Raw genomic sequence first — 14223 nt, forward strand, 5'->3', positions numbered from 1 at the left:
AAAGAAACTCAGAAGGTCCCAGAAGAAACTGGACAGGATGGGATCTATTATAGTGGGGGTCAGGGGGGTGGTTGTTCTGAGAGAGGATATTCTCTTCCCTAAGACTGGATAGATATTGAAGCTCTCTGGAACTTCCACTCAGTCTTTTAAAACTCTTAATCATCTTGATGTAGGTAGGTTGCTGAAAGTGAGTGTACAGGATATGGAGTTGGAAATTTGAGAGAATATTTGGAAGAACTATCCTGGGAATGTGATCCAACACATAAAAGATGAAGTAAAGGATTATCTACAAAGCAGTGATGGCCCAGTTGAGGTTGGATAGCATAAATTTTTAGTGGACCCATTTAGCTCAATTTCATGAATTCCTACAAAAGTATTTCATATCTCAGAAATGGTAATGTAATCAAGGTATGGTAGGAGTTGTCCAGGGCTAAGAGTAGCAGAAGGTTGAGAGGACAAGAGATTCAAGGATGGATCAGAATGCAATATTGAAGTGGCCAGCCATACGGTCAAGGACTATATAGGGAGGAAAATGAGTCAAGAATAGTTCTGTTAGACTAGAAGAATAAATGGAACTTGAAAGACTACTACTAGGCTTCCATCCCTAAAATCATTGGTCCAGAGCTAGAAGGGACCTTAGACATCATCTATTTCAACCCACTCATTTTATAGAAGAAGAATAAATATCAGGGGTGGGATCTGAGCCCAGTTCATCTGACTCCACATCTAGTGAATGCTCTTCCCACCATACCTGTCAGTCAGTTAATTAACAAAAATTTATTGAGCACTTATAATTTGGAGATACAAATAAAAGCAAAAACAGCCCTTGCCTTAATAAAGCTAAAGTTTGAACAAGGGGGAAAAACACGTGAAACTAGATGCACACAAAATATATGCAGAATAGATAGGAAGTATACCAGTCACAGTGATTAAAGATCACAGTGAGGGAAAGAACAGTGTTAAACTCTATTGCTGGGATTAAAGGGGCTTAAAATTAGTTGCAGTTGAAAGCAAGAGTCATTTTTATTTTGTAAGTTTATAGAAAGAACGTGCCAAGTTGGCATGCTTCCAAGGAGACAGAATGGTGTAATGGATAGAGAGAGCCAAGCCTTAAGTCAAAAAGATCTGGGTTCAAGTCCCACCTCTGACATATACTGGCTGTGTGACAATTCTTTAAGACTATAGGTTGCAGAGTAGGTACTGACTTGTATTGGTAGAAGGAATTTCCTCATTTGGGAATTCTATATTGCAAAGAAGTCACAGTTCCAATAAAAAAAAAAAAAGGGAGGGGAAGGTGGGGAATTTGGTTTAGCTGAAGGCACTCATGGGAGCCCAGAGGTGGAGGCAGGGACAACAGGAAAAAGTTACCAGCACATTCTCTCTATTCTGGAACTAAAACTCCAAAGGAGTATTGGGAAGGGATGTAAGACAATGAGGACTGTCACTAGGGAACGTCAGTACCTCTGGTATTCAGACAGTGGCACAAGAAGTGACCCACATTGGTGAAACATCATTCCTAGGACTTGTCTCTTGGAGATCTAAAGCTCTCACTATGACTCCTGCGTCCATACTTAAGGGCAACTCAAGGATGGGGTAATTGGGTATTTTTTAGGGGTGAGGGAGATTCCATTAAGATAGGATTAATTGGCTTCCTACTACTGAGATTATAGATAGAGAGACACCAATCAACTAGGGAGCTATACTAAATTTCTCTTCTAGAAATTACCAGGCACATTAGATATAGATATGAGGGTTTGAGAAGAGGGTCAGGGCAAGAGATGGAGGATCAGGCAGGCAGAGGAAATGGGGCTAGACTTGTTGGATAGAGACATATTTTTGCTTACAATAAACAGTTTTAGAGGAATAATGTAATGGGAAAGATAGGATAGGAGATTGTGATCAGAGAGGGAAATTTCAAGGCAATTTTAAAAAAATAATGAATATGGAACAGATAAGACAGTAAAATTACCTGAGCATTAATCAACAATTTCTTAACTCTAAAAATGAACAAAAGTTTTCAGTTCAGTTTTAAGAGCACTAAATTGATTGAGAGCCAGCATTTTATCCATTTTATCACTCAATCTCCCTGGGACTCAGTTTCCTCATCTGTAAAATAATAGGAATTGTACTAGATGATCTCTTTAAGGTTCCTTCTAGTTCAAAATCTCATGATGCTATAAGAGATCTCTTTCCTTTTTTTAGGGGAGTTCAGGATTTGGTCATTTCTGTCTTGGCATTTTGTCTTTATTCTGTAGAGTATTGCTTTGTTCAGAGAGCTATGCTTGGACTATGAAAAACCTAATAATAGCTGATAAAAGCTGAGGTACTCTTTTGGCATAGACTATTGCAACCAGGGAGGAAGAATAGGTGTTCTCTATTCATGTCTCAGCCCTTAGAAAAATGAAACAAATTACTCATTTACTAAATCATGTGGAATGGAATGTTGAAGAAAGCAATTTCTAGCTGAGATTCCTAATCTCCTTAATTTGTGCCTGTATGTATGCATATCTACTAAGCAGCAAGTATTTATTCTATACATCCTTAATTCCAAGCACTTTACTAGATACTATAAGGAATAGAGAAGAAGTAAAGATATTGTCTCTGTCAATCCAATTTGATAATTATTGTTGTTTTTCAGTCATGTTCAACTCTTCATGATCCAATTTAGGATTTTCTTGGCAAAGATTCTGAAGTGGTTTGCCATTTCCTTCTCCACCTCATTTTACAGATGAGGAAACTGAGGCAAACAGTTAAATGACTTGCCCAGGGTCACATAGCTAGTAAGTGTCTGAGATCGGATTTGAACTCGGGAAAAGGAGTCTTTCTGACTCCAAACCTGACACTTTATCCACTGCACCACCTACCTGGCTCTAGCTGGCAATTATTACTAATGTACTAAATTGCAAGATGTTTTGTAACTATGTATACACATGGGATCACAGATCTAGCATTAGAAAGAACCTAAGAGGTTCCTCATTCTCCACATGAGGAAACTGACTCTGAGAGAGGTAAGTGACTTGCTCAAGGCCATGTAGATATATAAAGTAGCCTATAGGCAAGCTCAACTCGTGTAACTTGACATTCATCACTCTTCTCACTTCCCTACTGGGGAGAGTCTGTTCATATTTGTAAATAAAGGTTATTTTATTACAAAGAGGAATTTAACCTGTCTGTATCACATTGTCTAAACAGACTATATATGTTTCAGGAATCCAGGGTCTGGCTTGGAAAAAAAAATGGGGAAAAAATCTGCATGCCTAGGATGTTTGGAGGATGTGAATAGTGATACACTTGTTGTAACTCAAATATAGCAGCTGATTAATTTTTTTCCCCTAAGCTCCTGGCGTTGTTGGCCATCTCTTACGCAGTGTAATGATTATGTTCTTAAATAAATGATCTTTAGGGTCATTAGCCCTCATTATGGAATGTTAGTACATCAAAAGAATCAGAAAACTAACAGTAGGTTCCTAGAAAACAAAAGAATAAAGAGAAGGGCAGTTTGTCACCTCTCTTTTAATGTGTTTAAAGCTTCTAATGAAGACTAACAGCAGCCTAAGGTATCTCCTCTTCAAAAAAATGAAACATTAAGCCAAAGAATCTGGAACAGCAGGTCAACAGAGCCAGAAACAGTGAATGGACAGTGAAAGACTAACTGGGAGGTGACACTGGAAGCTGTCAGAATTATTTCAGGAGGACAGGAAAAAGAGTGAATATCTCCTGACCAGCTAGGTCAAGATTAGCCAGATAGTCACATCTGTGACTTAAGAGGGTTAAGTATGTGCATTAATTTTCCAAAAATTTCTTATTTTGAAATAAAGCTGTGCAGTATGTCTTCCTCTATAGCTTTTATTTACCCTTGGTTGTGCTGATGTAATAAATTAAAAGTACATAGGTCCCTTTTCTTATATCTCTGTTGGTTCAGTTCATGTCTTCCTGAGGTTGCTAGGCTGACCATCACCTCTTCCAAATACCTGGTCACTTTCCTCATCTCCTGGCAGCAGCGTGAGATGAGATAAAAACTCTTATCTGGCATCCAAAAAGCCTGGTTAAGAATTAATTAAAAACCATAAAAGTGACAGGTCATATCATATTTGGTGAAAAGAAGACTGAAGATGAAATAGATGAACTTTGAATGCAGAGACAGACATTTGCAGGCATAACTAATGTGGAGATTTGTTTTACTGGACTATGCATGTTTAAGATGACAGTCTTTTAAAAATGATTATTCATTTGGAGTAGGGGGTAGTGGGAGGAATAGAGTATAAATGGGTATAAAAATAAATTTAATTTGAAATGAAGACACGATGAAAAAGTCTCCCCACACACACACAAAAGTGGCAAGATTCTAATATAATATAGGTGATTGGTGGCCTTTAGCTATAACCTAGTCTCCTTTGATATGCCTCAACTAAGCCTAGAAAAAGAAGCAATTCATTACTATATTCCTTGGAGAAATGTAACATGTAGATGTCTTGTTGAAGAACATAATTTTAAAAGGCTTATACTTTTTTGTATTCTTTCCCTTTCCATTAGAAATCAGGACTTCATTTTCGTCATACAGATAATACTGTGCAATGGTTGAGAGCAATGGAATCCATTGGGCTCCCTAAGGTAAGCATTGACATTCTTAAACTTGAGGGCATGCCAAGCAAGGAACTTTCTCAGAGATTTTAGTCTTAATTAACCTCATATATATTTTGGATTGAATCAGAATAGTTTAACCTAATTAATCAAAATCAACAACAGTTATTTCTCCTACCCCCTGTAAGAATTGTGAAAAAAAATTTTTTAAAATGGTTATGACTTTGGGATGATCTCACATGAAGGTAAGAAGAAAGGACTGGATTACCTCTTTAGGGCCCCATGCTTCCATAATAACCATTATGGCAAAGCAAATTTAAACTAAATTTTGAATATTTTTTTCAGTGCTCTGTGTGTGTGTGTGTGCGCGCGCGCGCACGTGTGCGTGTGTGTGTACGTGTGTGTGTGTATGCATGTGTACATGCTCAGTATCTAATATATATTATTTGGAGTTGCTGATATGCATTTACAGAGGGAGTTTCCTCATCACAGATTTCCCTAAGCCATCAAAATCAAAAGTCAGACACATAATTATATAGATACCTTATATATCTGTGTAGATGTGTCTTTATAAACATGCATTTACAAAAGCCACCTAAGAATCTAAAAAGGGTTGTGAAATGCTTTCTTTTTAAAGATTTTTATATACAGCTTCAGTTTTTCTTGAAATAATCTATTTTGGGGGCAGCTATGTGGCTCAGTGGATAGAGCACTGGCCCTGGAATTAGGAGCACCTGAGTTCAAATCTGGCCTCAGATACTTGACACTTACTAGCTGTGTGACCCTGGGCAAGTTGCTTAACCCTGATTGCCTCGCCAAAAAAAAAAAACCAAGAATTTTTTTCAGCACTTTCCCCTTTGAGTTAACATATTTTCCTTATGGTTGTGTTGGTTACTTATCCTTGATAAGATTAATTTGAGTTTTCTTATTTTCAAGTATTAATATAAATTTCCCCTACTTTATGGAACAAATATATTCCAGGAAAGTTGACTCAAAAGTGACTCTCATTTGTCTTCAATATCACGTCATACGCATGATATCTGGGAGGAAAAAAAAACAATTTTAAGTTGAAAAAATTTGGCAAAGAAGAGGTTAATATGGTCACCAACTCAGTACCATACTACGGGTTGATGTTTGCTAGATATACTATAGCTAGATGCTATTATGTGCCAGGCTCTGTGGTAATCACTTTACATTTATTATCTCTTTTGATTCTCACAATAACCCTGAGAGATAGGTGCTATTGTTATCCCTATTTTACAGATGAGTAAACTGAAAGTAACTTAATGGAAAATTGAAAAGAAGGTCCTAGATTCCATATTCACAGTACATGAGACCCCCTCCTCCTTTCTTCAATGTAGGTTTACACTGTTCACCAGTGTAACATGTGAACAACATGTATGACCAATGTATGATCTACTCCAATATGAAAATTATTGTAAAGCCTTTGCTTTCTGTAAAATGAAGTCATTACCCTGCTTCATCAATTTGACTTGTCCCCGACTTCTCACATGACTTATGGACGTGCCTTCAGAATTCAATTCCTAAACTTTTTATGAAATCTTTGAATAGTACTTCTCATTGATAAGTTAAGGAATCCATTCTTTTGGCGCTTAGAATTCGGTTCTAATAACCTATCCCTATCAAACTTGCTTCTCCTTTAAATATAAAGGCAAGTTCTGGAGCAAAATCTACTTAAGTTGATGGGTTCATTTCATTGAAGTAGGTACTGGTACTCTTTCTTGTTCCATAGCTTGTCCATAAATGATCCACTCAACCTTTCATATTTTCTTGAAAGTGAGTATAGCACTTTGGATGTCCGTCTGTTTTCCCTCACTTGTAAATGACCATTATTTTTCTTATAGATCAATTTAAGAAAGGGAAACGTTGGTTTAAGAGAAGTTGCACCTTTCTCAGATCCATAGGGTCTGTGAAAACAGTAAGCCTATAAACAGACGAGCTCTTCAGGTGAAAACATCATTCAGCGTAATCTCAGTGGCGTTTTCACCCTTCAATAGTGTCAATCTTTTGGGATGGCACTTTTTGCGTGTTCCTCTGAACATGAGGAAAATCCACCATTTATGCAGAGTGAAAAAACATTGATAATAGATGTGTCTGTAAAGTATACAAAAAAATAAAGTTTCTTTAAATGAATATTCACTAATGCTTATTAAATACTTTGAGTCTAACAAGGACATTCTAAATCTAATTATTTTGAACAATATATGAGTATTTTTCAAATTTTGAAGGGCTTACTGAAGACTAAATATTAGTGCCTCTTTATTTTTCAGATCTTTTATCCAGAAACAACAGACGTCTATGATCGGAAAAACATACCTCGAATGATATATTGCATTCATGCACTAAGGTAGGAAAAAAGATGTAATGTAGCACAAGTCACCATAACTGGTTGATTTTAAGCAAAATTAAGTCTTTCTTTGAATTTTGTTCTAACAATTCTCTTATTAGATACTTTAAGTTTATTGATTCAAAACTTAATGATGTATTTTTATATTTCCTTTCATTGTAATTTTAAGTCACTGAAATTTTTTGAATTGTGATGCTTTTATCCTTCCAAACATGGTCAAATTTAATCTGCATGTAACAACAACAATGAAATGTAAATGATTGCCACTATGTTGATTTTTCTATTCTTTTATTCACAAATACTTGAATATTTCATTAACTTTCTAAGACAAATAAGTGGTATCTTTTATCCACCTTTTCAATAAAAAGGGTATGTATACTGAGGATTTTGTGGAGAGAAGTTTGAAAGTACCTTTGTTATGTAATTTATGCTAATTTTGTAAAATTAATGATTATATCAGGATTTGGTATTTCATTAAAAGGGGAAATATGTAAATTCAATTATAATTCTATTTAAGTTATTAAAAGATGGGGTTATAGAAAAGATGATTGGAAACATTTATTACATGATTTTAGATACCGTGCAGTCATAGTTAATAATTTCAGTACTGTCTAATTATACTTTAAAATTAGGCCTACAACATCTGCTTTGTATTTCCTGTTAGTTGAAGTCTTTTCGCTGGCATATAAAATACTTAGGAGTTTATATTAACTTCTTCCTGACTCTTTTGCCTCATTTTCTGTCAAAAGGAAATGGTTTCTTTTGTTGCTTCTTATGGAGTTAAACTTCTAAAAGTTAGTTTGGGTTATGATGTGTAAATTAAAATTATCTGGTGATACAATGGTTGTGTTTTGACAGTTACATTTCATTTGACTCAACATACATTTATTGCCTTTATTTACATTTATTTATTCATATATATTTACTATATTTATACACTTATATATTTATAATATGTAATAATATAAATATATTATATAATATAAACTATATTATATATTTATAGTATATTTATATACATTTATTCTAGGTCATCAGGTGTCACCTTTTGACTGAGTCCAAGTTTTATAGAACAAATCCTCTTATTAAGGGGATTTGTTCTGTGAAGTTTAGATTCAGTCAAAAGGCCACACTTGAGGACCTACTGGGCCACATGTGGCCTCAAGGCCACTGGTTCCCCACGCCTGGGCTAGACACTGTGCTAGGCACTGAAACCACAAAGTTCAAATGGCTCCTGTCTTCAAGGAGCTTGCTTTTTAATTGGGATGGGGGTGGAGTATAAGACATTCGCACTCATAACTAATGGAAGGAAGAATCTGATTAATGCTGCACAGAAATTCAGAGTGCTAGCACATGGTTGAGGAGGGATCAAGGATTTGCATAATTCATGGTAGTTTGCAGCGATGTAGGGCTCATGAAATTTTCATTGCTATTTTTCTTTTTTTTTTTTTGCATTCACTATAAGTGAACCTCCCCCTCCCTGCGCTAACATCTGTCTGTTTCTCTGGTAAGAGTGTCTTTATGCCAACTAGGATTCTCATATAGCATGCTATCCAAAAATGTTTGACTTTGAAGATAGATACTGTATAATTACAGTGACTAATCTTTGCCTAAGAGAAAAGATCATGAAACACATTTTTTCCTTTCTTGAAAAGGTAGAAAACTATAGGTATATACTGTTAGATGCAGTTGGTATATTGATTTTCCTTGTCTTTTTTTCTTTTTCTTTTTCCTTCTTTCCTTTCTTTCTTCCTTCCTTCCCCTTCCCTCTTTTTCTTCCTTCTCTTTTTTTCTTTCTTTCTTAGAAGGCTCATTGTATATTCAGAAATGATTATAATATAAAACAAAAGACATTAAGAAGATTCTTCAAATTAAAAAATAAAATAATATTGAATGGGGGGGAAGAAAAGAAGGCAAACAGAACTGTTGTTAGAGGAAAAACTCCCCATAAAAAGATTTAAAAAAATTAATTTTTGCTAGAGAAAGCTTTGGTTTTGAAGGACTTTCTTCTTGTAGACAGCTTAGATTCTTTCTCAGATACGATGCAAGAGCTCCAGATTTGTCATTTTAGACACTGAAGTTAGTGCTGTGTCTATGACTCAGTCAATCACCTACCATGTTATTCTAACATTATTCTTATGAATGTGCATTGTGGTACAAATTCTTAAGACTGTATCAAGTGCCTCAAGTAAAGTTGAAGTGATTTTCTGAAGTGGACATGTGGGCTTCTTCATGTTAAGCTACTTATAGAACGATGGTGGACTAAGTTCCTTTTGAGTGATGTCATTGTCTCTCTTCCAAGGTTCAGTGGAGCTATACTGAGGCTTACCAATATTTAAATTTACCCCAGTTGCAACGATGATTTAATAATTGAAATAGTTCCATAAACAAAGGGAAGCTTTCTTATTATTTCTTGATCATATACAGATGCCATGTAACAAATTCTCTTGGAATAATTTTTCTGAGAGGGCATTCTTAGTTATATATGATATCTATAGTGATTGTTCATCAGCTGAGACAGTGGGATCCAATACAAGGAATACTTGATTTGGTATCTGAAACGCTGGCAGCAAATCCTGATGACCGCTTATTGTTACTTACATCTGGGGCAAATCATTTAATCTCCTTGAGTCTCAATTCTCTCACTGGTAAAATAATGGGATTGGATCTTGTGATCTTTCAACTCCAAGTCTGATAGACACTGAAGCCCCATACTGGTAATGAGAGCATTTACCAGATCCCTTATTCTGCTTCCAGCTAAACCCCCTAGGCTAGTGCCTGGGAAGCGATTCCTATGGAGAAGAGGGCCAGCCATCCCCACCAGCTACCACCTAACTGCAGCAGCAGAGCACCCTCAGGAAGGGTGGGGAGACAGCATGTGCCAAGGAAGCTAAATTACTGCCATCCCCTAGACTGCCATCACTTCCCCTAAGTCTCTGATAGAGATCATTCAGGAGCCACAACTCAAGAGCTTTGGGAAGAACAGTGTTTCTCAGACCACAAACTCTGCTTTGTAGTCTGGGTCCTTGCAGTGACCACTGAGGAAAGAAATCCCAGTGGAGCTGCAATCAAGCAAAATTGCTTCTGTGTATGCTGCAGTCACTGTTAATGAAGACCCAGCCAAGAGAGTTCTCAGCACCAAAGAGCTTGACATCATTACATTATTCAACATCAGAAATGGAAATGATTTTATCAGTAGAAATGACATTACAGATGATGAATGTCTGTCTACTTTGTCATCATACCCTAATGACACTTCTTCCATCTTATTTGTAGCTGAAACTTCTTCTTCTTTTTTTTTTTTTCTTTTGGCTAGGCAATGGGATTAAGTGACTTGCCCAGGGTCACACAAGTGTTATGTGTCTGAGGCCCGATTTGACCTAAGGTCCTCCTGAGTCCAGGGCTGCTGCTCTATCCACTGCACCACCTAGCTGCCCCCAAAACTTCTTATATGTGATGTTTCAATCCCTTACAGTTTAAGTTCCTTGAGAACCAAGCTCTGTTTTTCTCTTCTCTTCTCATCTCTCCATCCCTACTACCCCACTTAGTACTGTGCTTTGCACTTAAGTAAGGGCTTAATATTTTTTTCATACATTCATTCATTCATTCACCCATCCATTCAGTCAGTCACATTCCTTTTTCCTGTTGTTTTCTCTTCATCATTCAATAGTCAGCCAACATTTATTAAGTGCCTACTATGTGCCAGGCACAATGCTAAGTCCTAGGATACAAAAAAAGTTGCAAAAGATAGTCCCAGTTCTCAGGGAGTTCATAGTCTAGGTGTGGAGACAACATGCAAACCACCATGTATAAACAAACTATGTACGGGATAAATTGGAGACAATCAACAGAGGAAGGCAGAAACATCAAGAGTGATCAGGAAAGGTTTCTTGTAGAAGATGAAATTTTAGCTGGGACTTGAAGGAAACCAGTAGGTAGAGATGAGGAGAGGGAGAATTCCAACCTTGGTGGACAGCCAGTGAAAATGCATGTGATTGAGAGATAGTGTCTAGCAAGGGGGCCATCGTCACCACAACATAAAGTAAAAAAGGGTGGGGAGGAAGTAAGGTATCAGAAGACAGGAAAGGTAAGAGGAGGCAAGGTTATGAAGTGCTTTGAATGCCAAACAGAAGACTGTATTTGATCCTGTTGGTGATAGGGAGCCGCTGCAGTTTGTGGAGGGGGGAGTAACACGCTCAGACCTAGGCTTTAGGAAGATCTGGCAGCTAAGTGGAGGATTGACTGAAGTATAAAGAGACTAAAGGTTGGGAAAGCAACTAGTAGGCTATTGCATTAGTCAAGGTGTGAAGTGATGAGAGCCTGTACCAAGGAGGCAGCAGTGTCAGAGGAGAGAAGGAAGCTTACATGAGAGATCTGTTACTGTTAAAATTGGTTTAGCAGGGGCAGCTAGGTTGCACAGTGGATAGAGCACTGGCCCTGAAGTCAGGAGGACCTGAGTTCAAATCCAGCCTCAGGCATATGATACTCACTAGCTGTGTGATCCTGGGCAAGTCACTTAACCCCAATTGCCTAAAAAATAAAAAATAAAATTGACTTAGCAACAGATTGAATTTGCAGGGTGAGAGAGAGAGTGTAAGGAGTCATGGATGACAACTAGGTGGTAAGCCTAGATGACTGGGAGAATGGTAGTGCCTGTGACAATAATTAAGAATTTCAGAGCATTTGAGGAGAAAGATAATGAGTTCAATTTTGGACATGTTGAGTTTAAGCTGTCTCTAGGATGTGCAGTTCAAGATATCCAAAAAAGTATTTGGAACCTGAAGGTTACAATTCAATAAGGAGATCTGAGAATCATCAGTGAAGAGATCGTAATTTAATCTATTGGGTCTGATGAGATCATCAAGTGATGGTACACACTCAAAAATAAGCTCTCATGATCACTTGCAGAGTCTATCTTTAATAGACTTCTAAATGGTCTCTCTACTTCTGTAATCTTTCCTCCAGTCCGTGTTTTATATGTACCAAAGCAAAGATCTGACTGTGTCACTTCCCAGATTAAGAACCATTAAGTAACTCTCAACAGCAATAAGGAAGCTTAGAGGATGAGGGGCTTTGGAGAAAATACAGTGAATTCAGTTATTGACATGTTGAGGTGTCAGCTGGAAATCCTGGTGAAAACTTCCAGCAGGAGTTGGAGATGCAGGGCTGGAGTTTTGGGGCGAGATTAGGGCTCAACAGATAGAGTAGGATTTATCTGTGTAGAAGCATTCATTAAACACATTGGAATGGAGATCACAAAAGGACAGACTATAGAGAAGGGAGAGAAGAAGGAATAGCCAGAGCCTGCCTTCTTTTTCTTAATCAGTGTAAATACCCTCAGCAGCCTGGTAACTTCAGGATGATGCTTTTTTAAAATTTTTTTATTAGGATGATGCTTGTTTATTCACTTTGTATGACAGTCTAGTGTCTTCACTGTAATAAACTCTCCTATAACACCTAGGCAAGAAAGGTCCAACCCCCTTCCCCTCCAAGAGATAGGACCACTTTGGTACTCAGTGTTCTTGTGGGTCATGGTGGTGTTATGTTGCCTGAATCACAAAAAGGAAGGATCATAAATCAATCAGCAAGCATTTATTTAGTTTCTACTTTGTGCCAAGCATTGTGCTAAGCACTGGGGATACAAAAAAAAAATAGTCTCTCAACAGGCAGCATCCTCTTTCCCTAACTTGTATTGACCTTACATTTTCCCCCAATAGAATGAAAACCCCTTAAGTGTAGGGACTCTATTATTCATATTTGCATTTCCCCCCCCCCCCCACCCTCCAGCATAATGCCTGTTGATTTGAACATTTTAGCTCTTCTTTCTGTCTTCCATTGTATACAGTCAATTCATTAGCAAGGCCAGGCTAAGCAAACTTTGAGGTTTGATTCTGCCTTCAGCCATCTAACCTGATTCTGGTGATCTCATACTACCACTTGTGCACAACCTGGTTTCTTCTCACATTTTATTTTTGTTTGTCCAATATCAAATCTTAACCTTCTTGTATCCCATTCCCTCAAGACCCTCCATTTTGCTAGGGAACTGAGAAACAAATCAGTGCTAATGTATTAATGTGATGTTGAAATGCATTCGAATTTTTAAAAATAAATTGTTGTTGATATAGTTTATTTTTATATTGCCAATATTTTCCAGTGTTCCCCACCAGAGAGTTGTCTCTTATAATAAAATATAAAAAAAAGAGAAAATGAAGTTCAACAAAATTAACATATTGAGGGGAAAAAAGCACTTCTATCTTAATTTACTGGTATCAATTAAAACCGTTTTCAATTTAAATTGGAGTTATTAAGTTAGAAGTAGGAGCTAGGTCTATTTATGAAAAAACAAACAAAAGTTCTGCCTTGCATAGTACTTAGAATGTTTAATCATTAATTTGAATCAGAGAGAAGCACAGTATCCAATATGCCTGATCTTAGTGGTCAAAAAATCTTTATTAGCTGGCTCTTCCTTGGCCAAGGTGTTGAACAGCAGAAATGTGGATAAACGCCATAATATTCCTTAGCTAACAACAGCTAAGGAGTCATTTTTGAGTAGCATGGTGGCTCCTTGGTACTGAATCCAACTCTTACTGTTATTAATATGGGCACCAGTGCGGGTGATCAGAAATCTTCATGATAAAACAAAACTGAGCCTTAAATTATGAATTGTTTGTCCTTCGTTCTCGAAGAAGACAATGAAGTCAGGGAGGTAATGCCATGACATGTAAGTGAATTGGGTTTAAGTGAGGCAGGGCTGTGCAAAGTCACCAGCCTCACTTTCTCCTCCAGAGCCATCTGAATCCAGTGGCCAGATAGAAATCAGGAGGACTGGAGATGGCCCAGGATGTGATGGCGGATGTTGGCCTTTTCAAGATAAGGTCCTTAACAGGTCTCAGTGTGACTGAGTCAACACCCATTCAGTGATCAAGGCTTGTTAAGAATTGAGGCAGAGAATGGCCTCTTTACCTAGTCAAAAATAAGAATAAATAAACAAAATAATAAAATAAAAAATTGGTCTGAGAGGGGAAGACCCAAATCACTCTGGCTCTTATTGATTGGCCAGCAATAGGTCCCAGGACAAGCCCCACTTGGTCCTTGTTTGAGCCCTGATTGGCTCAGAATGAGTGTAAATTATGAATAGAGTATTGTTAGTGGTAATGCCTCAAAATGATGAAAAATTGCAAACCCCCAAAACTGCTTAGGATTAGCCCAGTCCTTGTTGATTGCAGATTCTGGCCATTTCTAAGTCATTAAGCTCTAAGGTCCTTGGTCTTTTT

The 14223-nt window shown here is 37.3% G+C and overlaps 1 protein-coding gene across 1 annotated transcript in view; it reads left to right on the forward strand.

Annotated features, from left to right (window-relative positions):
• The window catches only part of IQGAP2 (IQ motif containing GTPase activating protein 2), a 340576-nt gene that overhangs the window by 185059 nt on the left and 141294 nt on the right, over window positions 1–14223 (forward strand). Inside the window, exons 4-5 of the mRNA XM_027863404.1 lie at window positions 4534–4611; window positions 6873–6949. Of these exons, the coding sequence (XP_027719205.1) occupies window positions 4534–4611; window positions 6873–6949 (155 nt within the window). The remainder of the gene's footprint in view (window positions 1–4533; window positions 4612–6872; window positions 6950–14223) is intronic.

This window comes from Vombatus ursinus, unplaced genomic scaffold (assembly GCF_900497805.2).
Source record: "Vombatus ursinus unplaced genomic scaffold, bare-nosed wombat genome assembly UNPS02014772.1, whole genome shotgun sequence".
In the NCBI taxonomy this organism is placed as follows: Eukaryota; Metazoa; Chordata; class Mammalia; order Diprotodontia; family Vombatidae; genus Vombatus; species Vombatus ursinus.